General features: G+C 33.9%; 1 protein-coding gene across 2 annotated transcripts in view; it reads left to right on the top strand.

Moving 5' to 3' along the window:
* Nucleotides 1-18,582, top strand: part of LRRIQ3 (leucine rich repeats and IQ motif containing 3) — a 198,743-nt gene that overhangs the window by 81,030 nt on the left and 99,131 nt on the right. For both annotated transcript variants that reach the window (XM_007182950.2, XM_028166711.1), the window contains exon 4: nt 11,488-11,644. In XM_007182950.2, coding sequence (XP_007183012.2) covers nt 11,488-11,644 — 157 coding nt within the window. The remainder of the gene's footprint in view (nt 1-11,487; nt 11,645-18,582) is intronic.

Raw genomic sequence — 18,582 nt, 5'->3', positions numbered from 1 at the left:
ATATGTATATAATTTTTACAAAAATTATTGTATTTATACCTCTTATTATCTAACCTGCTTGTTTTTATTTTCTGTAGTGTTAAATGTTATTGTATAAGAATTTTTAATAGCTGGATGTATTCTTTTAAATGGATATATTCTACTTAGGTGAGCTTTCCTGTTGGACATTAATGTTTTTTTAATTTTCTCCAAATTATAAAAATTATAGAGATAAAAAGACATAAACATATATTTATGCATATTCATTATTATGTACTTAGAAGCAATTTCTGGAATTTTAGTTGGCATAAAAATGGATATATAAATTTCTATTTTTATCATTTTATTACTAGTAGTAGTAATTGTCATACTATGTAATGTTAATATTTTGAATATAATAGCTGTTACTGTATTACTTCTGCTAGTAATATGACTATTGCTAATAAGTATAATAAAGAAGACCTTATTAAAATTTGCTTCATACTTTCTAGATGAGAATCTTATCATTAAGTAAAGTTTATTTAATGTAATGAGCCACATGGGTGAATGTGGTTGGAGGAAGTATTTAAAGGCTGTGTCAACTACTAATATTTCTATGCATAATTTTAACATCTACCTATATTTTTTCTCTCAACCACTGTAAAAGTTATCTGGAAAATTATAATCATTTATCATTGCTCCTGTATTAACTTCTCTTTATAATATCATCTTTTGAGATATAAGTGTTCTAAAGATGATGACTATTTTTGTTTTACTGACTATAATGATTATTTTTTAATAATTTGATATACCTGATGAAGCCAGGTAACTAACAGCAAACTATAAGAGTTCAAACTTAACTTTTAAACAATCATCCTATAATTTTATTATTAATAATACCTATGTTGAATTATAAATTAGTAAGTAATCTAATAATTTGTGTTGTTATTTAATCCCATAGAAAAGAATCACAATTTCTTTTCCTAAGATTTCTTCTGGATCTTTGTTCAGTGGGGAGGAGCACTGGATCTGGCGAATATATGTCTTCATTTTAGAAACTATTTATGGGGCCTTATGTTAGCTTTCTAGTCATCAGGTTTCAAGTCATTATAGTATTCCTTAATGTATGATTCCAATTTTCCAGAGTTATAAAAGGACAGAGCGAATCATGTAAGTGGAATCATTCAGTATTTGTCTTTCTGTGACCAGTTTATTTACTTAACATAATGTCCTCAAGATTCATCCATGTTGCTGCATATTGCAAAATTTGCTTCTTTTTTAAGTCTAAATAATATTCTATTTTAGGCATATGTCACATTTTATTTATCCATTGTGCTGTTGATGGGCATTTAAGTGTTTCCACACCTGCTCAGGGAGACACTGAGAGCTAGACATTTTGTCTACTTGCTCTGTGCTGAACTGGGAGCAAGGGATATGGTGACTGCCAACCCAGATCTCCATCTCTATTCTCACTAGTCCCCAGGAAGCTAGGTTATGCCAGGTCTATCAGCACTTGACTATTAGCAAGTCAGAAGCCAGTACTTTGGGCAGCCCCAAGAAAAATTGTGGCATTGTAGGCAACTGTGGTTTCTGTCGACTTACTCAGTGGTGAGCCAGGGGAAAGGAATTATGGCATCTACCAACCCAAGCATCTGTCTCCATTCTCCTCCAGGTGGCTAGACTGTGTCAGACTATCAAAGCTCTGAGAATGGCAAGAGAGAAGCCAACCCTTTGAAGGGGTCCCTCAGAAAAGTTGGGGACACTGGACATGTGAACTAGCTCTTTCCCTCCCCTCGAAGAAGCTGGGAGCTAGGAGTTCTCTGCTTGATCATATTGTGCAGTGCCAGGGGTAGGGATTCTGAAGAAAGGATGTCCTGAATCTCCCTACTTGCTTTGGTGAGCCTAGTTTCATGTTCACCAGGATGCATGAGCCTTTCAATCAGCTTGTGGATTTCTCACAATAGGAATTTGTCACTGAATTGTTGCTGAATTGGTGTGTTTGTTGGGGGGAAGTGGGGGCCCAGGGCTTCTTCCTTGTCATCCTGCTGACTCATTATGCATTTTAAATGTTTGAGACTTGCTTTTTCTTATCCTTTTTATTGTTATTTACTTTGATTCCTCTACTCTTTTAGAACATTCTTATTTATTTTAATGTCTGTTCCAAGGTTTAAATTTTGGTGGGGGAGGGGGGTCACAGATTCCTTTGAAAATCTGATGAAAGTTATAGGCATTATTTCCAGTGTAATCTATACATGCATACCCAAATAAAATGTGCTTAAAATTTCACTGGGTTCATGACCTCCAAGTTAAACTCTGACATATACCATAACTTTTTTATTTTCACATTTTAGCCTTTAATCTTAGAAAATTAGAGTCAATGTGAATACTTCTGTGGACAACCACCCACCCCAAGTTTCCTTGACTTCTTAAGATCTAGACTGTCTCACACTGTCCAAGAAGAATCTTGATGGATTTATGAACCCATATGTCAGAGGCAAACCTAAGTTTTACAACCAACCCACATTTTTTTAAACACATGAATTATTTTCTATTTTCTAATGAGAGTTTTTAATTTTTTTTTTTAATTTATTTATTTATTTATTTATTTATGACTGTGTTGAGTCTTCGTTTCTGTGCGAGGGCTTTTCTCTAGTTGTGGCAAGTGGGGGCCACTCTTCATCGCGGTGCGCGGGCCTCTCACTGTCGCGGCCTCTCTTGTTGCGGAGCACAGGCTCCAGACGCGCAGGCTCAGTAATTGTGGCTCACGGGCCTAGTTGCTCCGCGGCATGTGGGATCTTCCCGGACCGGGACACGAACCCGTGTCCCCTGCATTGGCAGGCGGATTCCCAACCACTGCGCCACCAGGGAAGCCCTGAGAGTTTTTAATTTTTAAGGAGACCAGATGATTCAGGTCCTCTGGCCAGTAGTCAATAAGAAGACAGTTCCTAATTGGAAAATTACTTAGAGATCCTCAAGTAAAATTAAAATGGAATAGAAGTATTAAGCAAATGTTTTTGAGCTGAAATAAGTGATCTCTTTAAAACTTACTTTTTAAGATTTTTCCCTTATAATTCATATTATAAGGAAAAAGAGAATCTACTGCCAAGAATTTCCTCCAATGTAAGTTCTATAAGACCAGGAACTCTGGAATTTTATAACATATTCCCAGAGTCTAGAGCAGTGCATTTTGAATAAGTGTTTGAGCAATAAATGAAAGAGTAAATGAATAAATAACTCTGATGAAAAGGGAACTGTGTTTTAATATTAACAGGTTGTGGAAATGAATTTTACCTCTTCTCAATCTATGGATCTACCTCATGTCATTATAAAAATAAGTCATTAAATAAGAAATTTTTTTTAAAAAGAAAAATGTATTAAAAAGTAAAATTATATTTAAAATAGGAGCCATGTAAATTTAATAATCTAAGAGATCAAAAACATAAGATAATTTAAGATAAACCTAAATATTAACATCATTCACAGATTTGTCTCATATCTTTTTGTTCCTTTCATACTCCTATACTACTTTTGTTGTATTGAGTAAATATTGTATAGTGTAACATTTAAATTTCTTTCATGATGTTTTAATTGTATAATTTTAGTTATTTTCTTGGTGTTTTTTCTAGGGCTTAGAATATATAGCTGAACTTATTTATTTCAGGTATATAGTGACAAGTCTAGTGAGATATAAAAATGTTACTTCTGTATATGTTTATCACCTCTTCCAACTTTTTGTGCTATTAATGTTATACATATTACATATATATATGTTACAAACCCAAAACTATATTATTATAATTATCACTTTATAAAGTGTTATGTCCTTTAAAGGAGCTAAGGCAAAAAAGAAGAACAAGTATATATTCATTGAGTTTGTTACATTGACAGTACTATTTATCATATTTCTATTTCTTTTCATTTTTTCCTGTGGATTTAAATTACCATCTAGTATTATTTTATTACTCCAAAACAGCTTTGCTTCCACCTGCTGTCTTGTGCTATTATTGTCAAATACATTACATTTATACATGTTTTAGACAAAAATACAATTATCTAAATATTATATTATACAATTATTTTTTAAATTAGTTAAGAGAAGAAATGAGTAGAAATTTGAATTTATATTGTTTTATAATTACACAATTTTTTACCAGCACTCTTTATTTTTTTTGTGGATTTAAATTACTGTTTGAGGTCACTTGCTTTCGACCTGAAGAACTTCCTTTAGTATTTCTTACAAGGCATGTCTGGGGTTTAGATATAATTTTGAGTTGGTGCTTTTTTGTGGGGGGTTGGTTTGGATATATGTTCAGAAGTGAAATTGCTGAGTCATGTCGTAGTTCTGTTTTTAATTTTTTGAGGATTCTTCGTACTGTTCTTTATAGTGGCTATATCAGTTTACAATCCCACCAACAGTGCACAAGGCTTCCTTCCCTTCTGCATCCTTGGCAGCATTTGTTGTCTGTTGTCTTTTTGATGATGGCCATTGTAACAGGTATGAGGTGATACTGCACTGTGGTTTTGATTTGCATTTCCCTGATGATTAGCGATGTTAAGCATCTTTTCTTGTGTCTGTTGGCCATGTGGAATTCTTCTTTGGAAAAATATCTGTTCAGGTCTTTTACCCATTTTTAAATTTGATTATTCATTTTTTTGTTTGTTTTTGAGTTCTATGAGTTCTTTATATATTTTGGATATTAACCCCTTATCAGATATATGGCTTACAGATATTTTTTCACATTCTGTAGCTTGTCTTTTCATCTTGTTGCTTATTTCTTTTGCTGTGCAGAAGCTTTTTAATTTGATATAGTTCCACTTGTTTACTTTTGATTTTGTTGCTTGTACTACAGGTGTCATATCCAAAAAATCATTGCCAAGAACCATGCCAATGACATTTTTCCTATGTCTACTTCCAAGGAGTTTCATGGTTTCATGTCTTACATTTAAGTCTTTAATCCATTTTGAGTTAATTTTTGTGTATGCTGTAAGATAGTGGAGCAGTTTCATTCTTTTGCATGTTGCTGTTTGGTTTTCTCAATGCTGTTTATTGAAGAGACTGTCCTTTTCCCATTGTTGATTCTTGGCTCCTTTGTCATAAATTAATTGACCCATATATGCACGGTTTTATTTCTGTGCTCCTTATTCTGTTTCGTTGATATATGGGCTTGTTTTTATGTCAATACAATACTGTTTTAATTACTATAACTTTGTAGTATAGTTTGAAATCAGGGAGTGTAATGCCTCCAGTGTTCTTCTTTCTCAGGATTGCTTTGGCTATTTTGGGTATATAGTGGCTCCATATAAATATTAGGATTTTTTCCTACTTCTATGAAAAATGCCATTGGAATCTTGATAGGGATTTCATTGAATCTGTAGGTGGCTTCTGGATGTATTGACATTTTAACAATATTCATTTTCCCAATCTATGAACATAGGATACTTTTCTATTTATTTGTGTCTTCAGTTTCTTTCATTAATATTTTGTTGTTTTCAGAGTAGAAATCTTTCACCTCCTTAGTTAAGTTTAGTCCTGATATTTTATTGTTTTTGATGTTATTTTAAATGGGACTTTTTTCTCTATTTCTTTTCCATATCGTCGATAGTGGTAGAAACATTACTGATTTTTGAGTGTTAATTTTGTATCCTACAGTTGTACTGACTTTTTCAATTATATCTAACAGTTTTTTTTAATGGAGTCTTTAAGATTTTCTGTATATAAAATCATGTCATCTGCAAATAGAGATAATTTTACTTCTTTTCCTACATTTTCCTATGTTTTCTTTTATTTCTTTTCTCTCATTTTCTTGCCTGATTGCTCTGGCAAGGACTTCCAGTTCTATGTTGAATTGGAGTGGTGAGAGTGGGCACCCTTGTCTTACTCCTGATTCTAGAGGAAAATATTTCAGCGTTTCATGATTGAGTATGATGATAGCTGAGTGCTTATTATATATGGCCTTTATTGTGTTATATTCCTTCTATACCTAATTTGTTGAGAGTTTTTATCATGAACAGAAGTTGAATTTTGTCAAATGCTTTTTCTGCATCTCTTGAGATGATCATATGATTTTTTTCTTTCATTCTATTTATGTAATGGATCACATTTATTTGCATATGTTGAACCTTCTTTGCATCCCATGTATAAATCCCACTTGATCATGGTGAAGGATCTTTAACTGTGCTGCTAAATTCAGTTTGCTAATGTTTTATTGAGACTTTTTGCACCTATATTCAACATGGATTGAATCGTAGTTTTCTTTTCTGTTAGTGTCCTTATCTGGCTTTGGTATCAGAGTAATGCTGGCCTCATAAAATGAGTCTGGGAGTGTTTCCTCCTCTTTGATTTTTTGGGAGAGTTTAAGAATAATTGGTGCTAATTCTTTAAATGTTTGGTAAAATTCACCAGTGATGCCATCTGGTCCTGGGCTTCTCTTCATTGGGAGACTTTTTATTACTGATTTGATCTCCTTATTGGTAATTGGTCTATTCAGACTTTCTATTTATTCCTAATTTGTTTCGAGTAGTTGTGTTTCTAATAATTTTTCAGTTTCTTCTAAGTTGTCCAGTTTGTTGGCATATAGTTGTTCATAATGGTCTCTTATGATCTGTCATGTCTCTGTGGTATAAATTGTAATGTCTCATTTTTCATTTACAATTTTGTCAATTTGGGTCATTTCTCTTTTTTTTTTTTTTTTTTCTCCTTAGTCTAGCTAAAGCTTTGTAATTTTGTTTATCTTTTCAAAGAACCAACTCTTAGGTTGGTTACATTTTCTATTGTTTTCCTGTTCTCTATTTCACATATTTCCTCTCTAATCTTTATTATTTTCATCCTTCTTCTAACTTTGGGATCATTTTATTCTTCTTTTTCTACTTTTTCTGCTAACTTTGGTTTCAATTTGTTCTACTTTTTCTATGGATAGGACTTGTTTTTTAATTCAGTCAGCTATCTTATGTCTTTTGATTGGAGCATTTAGTCCATTGACATCTAAAGTAACTATTGATAGGTATGTACTTATTGCCATTTTATCACTTATTTTCTGGTTGCTTTTGTAGTTCTTCTCTGTTGTTTTCTTCTTCTATTAGTTTCTTCCCTGTGAATTGATGATTTTCTTTAATTGAATACTGTGTTTCTTTCTATTTTTTGTGTATCTATTGTAGGTTTTTGATTTATGGTTACCATGGGGTTCATATATGTTGACCTGTAACTATATCTATTTGTTTTAAATGGGTAGTCCTTTAAATTCAAACACATTCTAAAATATCTACACTTTTTACTCCCCTCCCACACATATTGTTTTTGATGTCATATATTACATCTTCATGTGTATCCTTTACTGATTATTGTAGTGATAGTTGATTTTACAATTTTTTGTTTTTAAATATTTGTACTAGCTTATTTAAGTGGTTGATTTTCATCCTTTACTATGTATTTGCCTTAACTAGTGGGATTTTTCCTTTATAGATTCTTTCTTCTTGTTATAGCCTTTTCTTTTCCACTTAGAAAAGATTCTTTAACATTTCTTTTAGGGTAGGTTTAGTATTAATGAATTCTTTTTGTTTTTGCTTGTCTGAGAAGTTATCTTTCCAATTCTAAATGATAATCATGCTGGGTAGTATGTCCTAGGTTGCAGTTTTTCCCTTTCAGCATTTTGAATATATCATGCTACTCCCTTCTGGCCTGTAATTTTTCTGCATAAAAATTAGCTGATAGCCTTATGAGGCTACCAGCTGATTTTTGAGGGTTCCCTTGTATATGATGCTTTGTTTTTGTCTTGCTACCTTTAGAATTCTCTCTTTAACTTTTGTCGTTTTAATTATAATATGTCCTGGTGTGGGTCTGTTTGGGTTCATCTTGTTTGGGACCCTCTGTGCTTACTGTACCTGGATATCTATTTCCTTCTTCATGTTTGGGAAGTTTTCAGTCATAATTTCATCAAATACACTTTCAACCCTCTTCTCTCTTTTTCTCAGATCCCTATAATGCAAATGTTGGTTTTTCTTTTAGTTTGTTTTTCATTTCAGTTACTGTATTCTCCAGTTCTGATTGGTCCTTTTTTATATTTCTAGTTCCTTGTTAAAATTTGCACTTTATTAATCTATAATTTTCTCTAATTCATTTAGCATTCTTATTACTAATGCTTTGAACTCTATCTGGTAAATTATTTCTTTCTGTTTCATTGGTTGTTTTTCAGGGGTTTTCTCTTGCCTTTTCAATTGAAACAAAATTCCTCTATCTTCTCATTTTGCTTAACTTTCTCTGTCTCTATGAAATTAGGTGAAACAGTAACTTATTGCAGTCCTGAAAGAATGTCCTTGTGTGGAAGCATTTCTCTACAGTCTGTGTGTGCCCAGTGGCCTTGATGGGAGAGCTAGATCTGACAATACTAGTCACATCTTTCCTCAAGGTGTGCTTGCAGCTATCACCTTAGTAGGAGGTGGGGCTGGAGAAGGAGTGGCTAGGTCCAGAGCCGTGTGTGAGCTGGGGCTTTTCCTCTGCTCAGTGGCTGTCACCACCCTGTTGGTGGAGGGGGCATGTCCCAAGCTGCTGGAGCAGAAGCCCTGGGGGTCATGTTCAAGCCGGCTCTGTCTGTTCCCATTAAATGTTTGCTCTTCCCACTCCCAGCACCCGCACTCTCACCCCAGAGGGAAGCAATGATGGGGCAAGAGTGGCTAGCATGTGGGCTTGGTGTGAGTTGGGGCACAAGCTCTGGTGGTCTGGCCTTGGCAGGGACCTGGACTGCTTCCAATGCACTGCCTGTGTGAGCACCAGTAATGGTTGCCCCTGCTCCGCTCAGTTGCTGCTTTGTGTCTGAGTGTCCTTTGTCCCTCAGCCACAGAGCCCTCTCCCCAGTGTGGAGCTGCATCATGAGTGACCACTCTCCTTAGGTTGGTACACAAGCCAGGGCGGTTCCAGGAAATCAGCCAGCCACCCTGCAGTCTCAATCCACCCCCTCTGCACTGTTTCGGGAGCAAGGGAGTTTGTGCATACTCCTCACAAGCAGGCTTCCCACAGCCCTGCTGTTAGTCCCACCGGCCCTGGAACCAGACAAGTGGGCTTGCCTTCCCAGTGTTGGACCCCAGGGCTGGGGTGCTCAATACGTGGCTCGAACTGCTCATTCCCCAGGGAGGGTCTCCACCTGTGTAGTATCTCTTTTCCTCTGAGTCTCCTCCCAGGGGCACAGGTCCTGACCTGATCACATCTCTTCCTTCCTACCTGATTCTGTGGGGATCTTTCTCACAGCTTTGGTTGTACAGGAATATTTCTTCCAGTCTCTGCTTACTTTTCAGTGAGGATTGTTCCACATGTAGATGTATTTTTGATGTGTTCGTTGGGGGGAGGTTATTTCCACATCCTCCTACTTCACCATCTTGATCTTCTCTGATCTCAAAGCCACTCTTCTGCTTAAAACTCTGCAATGACTGTCCATCCCAGTGACCTTCCTGTTCTTCAAACATGCCAAGTGTGTTCTTGCCTCACTAAGCATACTTCCACCTGGCCTTTTGTACTTGTCATTTGCTTTACTAGAATGTTTTTCTGAGATTCTCACTATAACTTGTTTCCTCTTAACAATACTATCCCAATCCAGCCTATGTGAAAAGCAATTCACTTATTATATATTTAGTGTTTTATTTCTGTATTATCTAACTCTACTTATTAGAGAATATAACCTTCATGGTATTACAGACTTTCTTCTCTTCACAGACCACATAATGCTCATTTTCAAAATACTACTTTTTCCTTGAAAATCCATTCTTCTCTTTTCTTTTAGCAGTTGAGTAACTACTAGAGATTTTGTTAACCAATTTTACTTGCAGCTAAGTATGTTCATCTGACTATATTTTTGTTAGATTTGTAAGTGAACAGAATTAATGACCACAACTGCTGCTTCAAATACTTAAATGGTAATTGTACCCCCTTTGTTTTCATGCCTTTCCCTTCCCATGGGCTGGAATGCATTAGTCATGTGGGTTAACGACAGTGTCTTTGAGTATGGTGAGGCAAGATTGAATTATTTTATGGAGCAGTGCTGCTCCACCAGTGTAGACTGCATGTGAGAAAAGTAAAATTCTGTCTTATTTGAACCATTATAAGTTTTATTCTCTTAACGTATTTCACCCTAACTAATTTGTAGATCATCAGTGAAAATATTTGAATGAAGGAATGAATAGACGGAGCCCACTTAAAAAATCTGAGAAATGGAAAAATTGCTTTCCTTGGTCAATTTTGTTTTTCTTTTGCTATTTAATAATAATGGTAACAGTAAACTTCCTACCTGTTTCATCATTTTAATTCAAATGATTTTGCTCTTTCATCACATATAATGAATATTATTGGTTTTTGGTAATCCGTCTCCATGATATTGAAGTAGTTTACTTTGATATCCTCTCTTACAAAAAATTTAAAATAAAGATTGGGTGCTGAATTTTATCCAATGCCTTTCTGCATCCATTTATATACTCTTACATTTTTTCTCTTCATTAAATTGTTTATGTAATGAGCTTTGTAATACTTGGTCATAGTCTTGTTATTCTTTGCTTACATTGCTGGATTCTTTTTATTAGTATTTAGAATTTTTGCATCTGTATTCAAAGATTATATTGGTATATGATTTTCTTCTTATTGCCTTATTGGACTGAGTAAGACTTCGAGTACAATGTTGAATAGATTGGGTGAGAGATGTTATCCTTCCCTTGTTTTTGATCTTACAGAGCTAACATTTAGTATTTTACTATTGTGATATTAGTTTGTTGATGCCATTTATCTAGTAATATTTTGAATACATTAGGTTAAATAAAACATAATACAGTCATCGCTTGCTATCTGCAAGAGATTGGTTCCAGGACCTGCTGCAGATACCAAAATCTGTAGATGCTCTAGTCCTTTATACTTGTCCCTGTGTACTTGCGGGTTCCACAGTGTGGTGGATTCAACCAACCACAGATAGTATAGTACTATTTTTATTGAAAAAAATTCATATATAAGTGAACTCATGCAGTTCACACTTGTGTTGTTCAAGGGTCAAATGTATTAAAATTAATCTCACCTATTTCTTTTTACTTTTTTTTAGTGTGGCTAATAGAAAATTTTAAGTTATTTTATGGCATACATTATATTCTCTTGGACAGTACTGCTGTAAAGTAGTTTTCCTAGGTGGAAATAAGAAGTTATTTCTTCACTGGAGAAGAAAGATAAAAAGAATTTATATTGGTTAACATATTTCTATAGATAATTTAGTCATGTTCTCTCTGACATTATATTATAAAATGCATAGCCAGATGTAGTTACAGAATTGTTTGTGCATTCATGTCCCCAGAGATTTCTCAGCACTCATTCATCCCTTGATGAATGTTGATGAGCCAGCCCTAATGCCTCGTTTTATATAGTAATAATATGAAAACAAATATTACATTAAGTTTTCCACTATGTTTTCTAAGATATAAGTGAACTCATAAGTAGTTTTCTTCCTTTTTTTTTTTGCAAAAAAACTAAACGACAGTTCTCCCTCCCTCCCCCCCCCCCCTTATATTCAGCCACTTGTTCTTGTATAAAAAACATCAGGAAAAAACTATTAGTAAAAGTGAAAAAAAATGGATTTACAAACACAAAGGATTTGAAGATAAGCTCTTTAAGGATCTCTTTTTTCAGCCTGGAACCAATATAACAGAAAAGCTTGCACGTTGGAAACATGTAAGTATAATTATTTTATTACTTTTCTTTGAAATATTTTTAAGACACTATAGTTATAGTTTATATTACATTAGTAATAATTTCTTTAATCTCTTTTAAATATCTTCTATTATCTTGTTAATATTATGCTTGAGATTTTCTTGATGTGATAAAATTCATATAATATAGTATAAATGTAATTTTTGTGGTCTATTAATCACTCTTAACAGAACCATTTTATAATTTATGCTTTATATATGTGTTTTCTCTTATTAATTATTGGAAGTAGTTATTAATAGTTATATAAAACATATTCTCAGTAGCTGAAAACATAAATATTTAGTTTATTAAAGGCTGATAATTGTACATATAGTATAATATTCACTCAGTATTTTGTGCAAAATCATGTATTGCTTTAAGGACACAATAAAAATAGAAAGAAATTTATATTTATTGAGTACATACTATGTACCAGGCACTGTGTCAGATATTTTGCATGTGGTATGTAATTTATTCTTCACAATACTGTAAGATAGGTATTTTTACCTCTTTTTTTATGATTAAGGAAACTAAGGCTCATAGGGGTTGATTAACTTACCAAAAGCCAAACAGTTAAGTGACTTGGCTAGGACTTAACTCGAGATCATCTGACTCTAAAGTTTGTGCTTTTTTATTTTTAGAATTTTGTTTTGCTTTTACCATTAGGTAATGGTAAAAATGAAAACTCGGCATTATAGTATAATTAACTGGAATGAACTTTTTGTAATTTATAAAGCACTGTGTTTGTCTGTAAACTCCTTCATATTTGCACCTGTACCTGAATAGCCTGAGCTACAAATGTTTCCATTACATTAACCTAATTAGAAGGGAATACAAACTATCCAAACTGACATTAGTCTGATTTCAATGTAATTGAGGACACGTGTCCTAGATATAGTACAGTAATGTCCTCAGGCCCTTAAATCCCACCAAAGTTTATCCATTGAATAAAAACATAGGTTTACAAGGCAAATGTATCCTATTCAAAACTTTTTCCTCATTAGCACGCAGTGCCAACTGTATTAATTTGCTCCAGATGATAGTATGCTCTATAAAGTTTATGTGAAGTGTCTTTTGGCCCTCTTTGTAGAATATAAACATGTTGATTTCAGGCATGTCACCTGCTTTTTATATGCTTTCTATAGAGAAGACTTTCACTGATGTATACTGATATCCAAGTTGGATATGGGTATGTTGTATACTGATAACCAATTTGGATATACTGATAGCCAACACCCATATATAAGTGTAGATGTGTATATACATATCCATATATATGTATATTTGTATATATGTTGTGTTATGGCAAGTGACTATTATATATACATAGATAGGAATAATATATATTATAAACATTATATTATTTAATACTTATGAAGTTACATATAATATACCATTTCAAGACTTTGGAAGTATTTTGAATGTTTTAAATCTTTTGCTAAAATATATTAATTATAAGGAGTTTTCTAAAGCTCTTTGATATTAGTAATTCTACTAACCACATCACTACTAATGTCATTTATTAAAAACTATTATTTCATAGTCTATAAATATATACATTTTCCTATGCTTTTTTCATTGTTTATAACTACCATTCATACAACATTATGAAGTTGTCTTCAAAGCTTACTTTCTTATAGTAACTGAAATAATTTTTCATTGTAAGATTCATCTTTGAATCTATTTCTTCTATATATAATTGTCACTCCATCTTCTGCTAGCTTCATTTTTAGTCTTCTCTTCAGCTCACTCAGTTGATATATTATTATTTTATTATTTTTACTACTCACATGTCTAGTCTTTAGTGACTTGGAGCTTGGTTTATTAGAAGCTATAGTGAGAACAGTTAATACCATAGAATACCTAAGAGAACCTAGGATCCAGAAAACATTAAAAGAGTTAGGGAATAGGGAAAGGGAAGGGGTTGAGAAAATATCAGCATTTAATACTGGGAGTGCATTAGAAAAAAATACTGTGAGCAAAGTAATGGAAAGCGTTAATCAAGAATGGAATTCGAGTTTCAGTAATTAGAGAAAGCAATCATTGTCTGAATCTGCTCCTGTTTGGGGATGAAACGTGCTTGGTCTCCCAAGGGCTTAAATTTTCCGATATTAATGGTAACCTAAAATGGAAAGAACCAGAGGTGTGAGTTCAAGTCACATTCACTTAGGAAATGCTGTGGTGCAAAGCCAGAAGTCCATATAAACATCCAGAGTTAATGGTGCAAAAATAAACTGTAAATGATATACAGAACCAAAAGGTAGAAGCCATGATGAAAGAATCTGATAAAAAACTGGATTGGAGTAGAAGACATTGAGGATCTAAAACAATTGCTAGAGATATTATTTATCCATGGCTTACATATATTGGTCAGAGGGTGGTTTTTCTTCTGTTATTGAATAGGCTGACATAAATACAGAATTATGGTGGTCAATTAGATCAAGCTTTAGGGACATTTGTATATTATTTTGTGGGATTTTAGGGAAATCTAGATACTCTTATGATGGGTTTTGCTGGGGTACCCAAGGCTATTTGAAATCTGCTTTTGCACAGTCAATCCTTTTACTCAAAAGTTACCAAGGAAAATGTATGTACTGGGAGTAATAGCAAACAAAGCAGTTCCTAACTGAGGCTTTGGTCTAGAATTCCATTGCAATATTTTAGTAACCTGGGCTAGACAATGATATATTCTTTGTTACCCATGCTTTTTTATCTTGAATAGTTATTTCCTATATTGCAAACATGAATTTTAGAAGGGATATAGTATGAAAGAAAGTCACACTCATTATAGCCAAAAGGACAGAGATTAAGAGCAGGGGAAGGAAATTTGCCATATATTTATCTCAGAGAAGATTAGTTGCCCTCTTTCCTCTTGCCTCCACACCCTCATATTTGAAACTTCCTTAAGCTGCTTTAGTCATATGTTGTTAGGAAGGAAAGAAAGCACCTAAGAGGTAAGAAAGAGTGATGGCCAGGAACCCTTACTGTTATAACCTCATGGAAAGATAGAACAAATCTATGTGTTGTGGATCTCTGTCTTCTTTGACAGCTCACCTCCTAGAATCATGATCTAATTTTTTCTTAGGACTTGAGCAACACCCTCTTGCCTTGAAGCATTAATATTGGAATTTCACACCCTTTATCTTGACTCATCTTCTGGAGAGGGTGCATATGTTCTCCCTAGTTATCAACAGAATGAGGAAAAAGATCCATAGGGCAAGCTAATCGATTTCTCTGGAAGAGAGTTCTTACATTGAACCACTTCTAGCGCATTGAATGTTCACATCTTGTTCTCCTTTATGGCATTCTATAGTTCCTGGAAACATAATATAATATGGCAGTCATCTATACTAAAGTAAGATTTGCTTTAGAACTGATGATTTGGTTGAATTCTAGGATATTTTTATTGATTTTCCTTTGGTTCCAAAGATTCATTTTTCTCATAACTAATATGGATGGAACAATATACATTCCATGTTGAATACCATTTTTGTAAAACAAAATAGATCAAAATATACTCGAAGATAATCCTCCTGTGAACCCTTTCCAATGTATTAAATACATTTTCTTAAAGGTGTGTGTGTGTATATATATATATATATATATATATATACACACACACATACATACCTGAGGAACTATTTGTCTTTTAACATATTATAATTTTTAATAAGGGTTAAAAAATATAAAGTAACTTTTAATTGTACCACATATGCATTAAAAATACATGAAAATCACAATCATCAATCTGTTAATAGTGGTTATTTAAGTGGTAGAATGTTAGGTGATTATTCCTTTCTTTCTGACAATTTTATATATTCTTTCTAATCAGAAATCATGTTTTATTTATATAATAAAAACAAAGATTTTGCATTGTGGATAAAAACATTTTATCTCCATTTTTTATAACATAAATATAGAAATATTGCCTTCAGGAACCTCTATTTTGTGTTATATTCCACATTAACAATTCTCTTTTCTTAGTTAATAAACATTCTTTTTAGAGCACTTTTAGGTTCACAGCAAAATTAGCAGAAAGTATAGAGAGTCTCCATGTTACTCCCTGTCCCCACATATATACAGTATCCATTATCCACATCCTGTACCACAGTGGTATATTTATTACAATCAATGAACCTACATTGACACAGCATTATCACCCAAAGTCCAGTTTACATTAGGGTTCACTCTTGGTGTTGTACCTTCTATGGGTTTTGACAAATATGTAATGACATATCCACCATTACAATATTATACAGAATAGTTTCACTGCCCTAAAAATCCTCTGTGTTCTGCCTATTCATCCTTATTTTCCCCTAACCCTTGGCAACCTATAATATTTTTACTGTCTCCATAGTTTTTCCTTTTCCAGAATGTCATATAGTTGGAATAATATAGTATGTAGCATGTGTAGCCTTTTTAGACTGGCTTCTTTCACTTAGTAATATGCATTTAAGTTTCCTCCATGTCTTTTCATGGTTTAATAACTCATTGCTTTTTAGAACTAAAGAATATTCCATTGTCTGGAGGTACAACAATTTATGTATCCATTCACCTATTGAAGGACATCTTGGTTACTTACAAATTTTAGTAATTATGAACAAAGTGGGTATAAACAGCCATGTACAGGTTTTTGTGTGCACATAAAATTTCAACTTGTTTGGATAAATACAAGGATGCCTGATTGCTGGGTTTTTGGTAGGAGGATGCTTAGTTTTGAAGAAAACCTGCAAAACTATCTTCCAAAGTGGTTGTACCATTTTGCATTCCCACTAGCAATGAATGAGGTTCTTGTTGCTCCACATTTTCACCATTTGGTATTGTCAGTGTAAGTAGGTTTTGGCCATTCTAATAGGTATGCAATAATATCTCATTGTTGCTTTAATTTGCAATTCCTTAATGACATGTGATGACATCTTTTCAGATGTTTACTTGTCATCCGTATATCTTTTAGTGGGGTATAGTGCTCTTTTTACTATTAAAAAACTGTAATGATTTATAATCACATGGCCTATGTGAGTAAGAGAGGAACGAGACGACTTTACCTTACTCAGGCCTGCTGCTTTGCACGTTGCATGAGTGCATTTATATCACAGTCTGTGTGGATGACATTCCCTGGAGTTGTGTGGAGCACAGCTTGCATGGCAGAGTGAAGTTGTGCTAATTTTAATTTTACAAATCCAAGTAACTTATTATATTTGAGTTTGGGGGTTTTTGTGCCTACTTTGAATTCAGGTAAATAGGGGGGCAGGGAGAAAGAATAATCAGCTCCATAATTTTAGAAGCCAAAAAATAATGAAATGACTTTTGCCCTCTTTGTTTAGTTTAACAGTAGGTGATACTAAGAAAATATTGCGAGGGTTGATCTCATATCAGATTCAGGAGATGTGGAATGGGTCACCTTATTTTATTATGTGGAGAGTTAAAAAGAAACTTACGGATAGATATTTCAGTTTTTAAATTTCAGTGTTTTGTGAAGAGTCTTTCCTTACACTGGAAACTGACCTTTATTATCAATGAGTTTCTGGGATGTTGTACGAACTTATGAAAGTCTTAAGAAAAAAGCTTTGTAATGACATTCTTACATGCTCTTTGTTATTGCCTAACAGTCATTTTCAGGCCCCATCAGCAATACAGTTCATTTCAAATGGGTACTTTTTGAATATTTAGAATGTCCTTAGCACTAACAAATTCTAAGGCCTTAAAGATTGCCATAAAGCAATTCCTATGCCGGAACTTGTAGGGAGAGGGGAAAGAAATAGGAATAACTTACTAGGTAGGGACTGATTATATAAAGTATGGAATTGAAAGGAGTATATAAATTCAAATCCAGTTTAGTCAGTTGCCTACATCTAAGGGTCTGATCAAAGAAGTTAGAGTTGTCCTGAGTATTAAGACTTATGGGAAATAATGGCTTTTAGGGTCAGGTAGAAGTATGAGATATTTATCAGAAGAGTCTCTAAGGGCTAGCAGGGGCTAAGGGTAATTTAATTTAAGTTTAATTCACCTATGTTTTGGGGTCCAAAGAAGCAAAAATGATGACTTAGAAGTGAAGCTGTAGCTTTTTGACTTAATCAACACATAATGGGCTAACTTTATCCATTTAATAAAATTTTGCAGATATTTACTAGGTGCTTTCTAAATATCACATCCTCTGCTTGTCACTGGCAGTAAAAATAAAATAAGTAAAGCCTGTCCCCTTTAATCAAAGATTTTACTGAGACTGAAAGGAGAAAACTTGGAGCTAAATGAATAAGATTAGGACAGAGGCATACAGGGGTAATATTAGACACCATATGTGGCTGCTCAGATGCAAGGAGTGCGGCTAGCTGACAGCTCCAGCTGTTAGATTGTTCTGGGTCCACCTCTGCTTTCAAGTCGAGGTCACACTATTCTCTAGGCAGCCTTCAGGCAATTACGGAGTAAGGCAGTGTTACAAGGGCCTGGCCATTACTGCTCATTGTTGGACCTTCAGATAGAGACAGACTTTGCTTCAGAGCTCCTGATCGGTTGGCAGAAACTTTGACTCTCCCTGCTTAATCCACTTCCTCCGTTTTCCTTTAAAGAGTATTACTTCCCAATAAACCTTTTGCACACTTTACTATCTTGGTATCTCCTTTCTGGAAAAACCTGTGACACCATATATTATGCTTGACTCCATAGATATGGATAAGAAAATTTTTACAACCAAGCACTTTCAGAATTATTTTTAAAAAGCAGCAAGTGAATGCTAGATTAATACATAATCTGAGTTGTTAAACTGTGAGGGTTGCCAAGGTCAACAGAGAGATCACTAGGAAAATGAGAGAATTGAGCAGACAGCTTATCTTATAGCATAACACATGTGGGAAAGGCACAGGGACAGGAGCTATGAAGGGCTCATAGTACCTTTCAACAAATACTTTGTGAATTGAGGTGAA

The sequence above is a fragment of the Balaenoptera acutorostrata genome, chromosome 1 (assembly GCF_949987535.1).
Source record: "Balaenoptera acutorostrata chromosome 1, mBalAcu1.1, whole genome shotgun sequence".
Classification (NCBI taxonomy): Eukaryota; Metazoa; Chordata; class Mammalia; order Artiodactyla; family Balaenopteridae; genus Balaenoptera; species Balaenoptera acutorostrata.
This window is presented reverse-complemented; position numbering and strand designations above follow the sequence as displayed.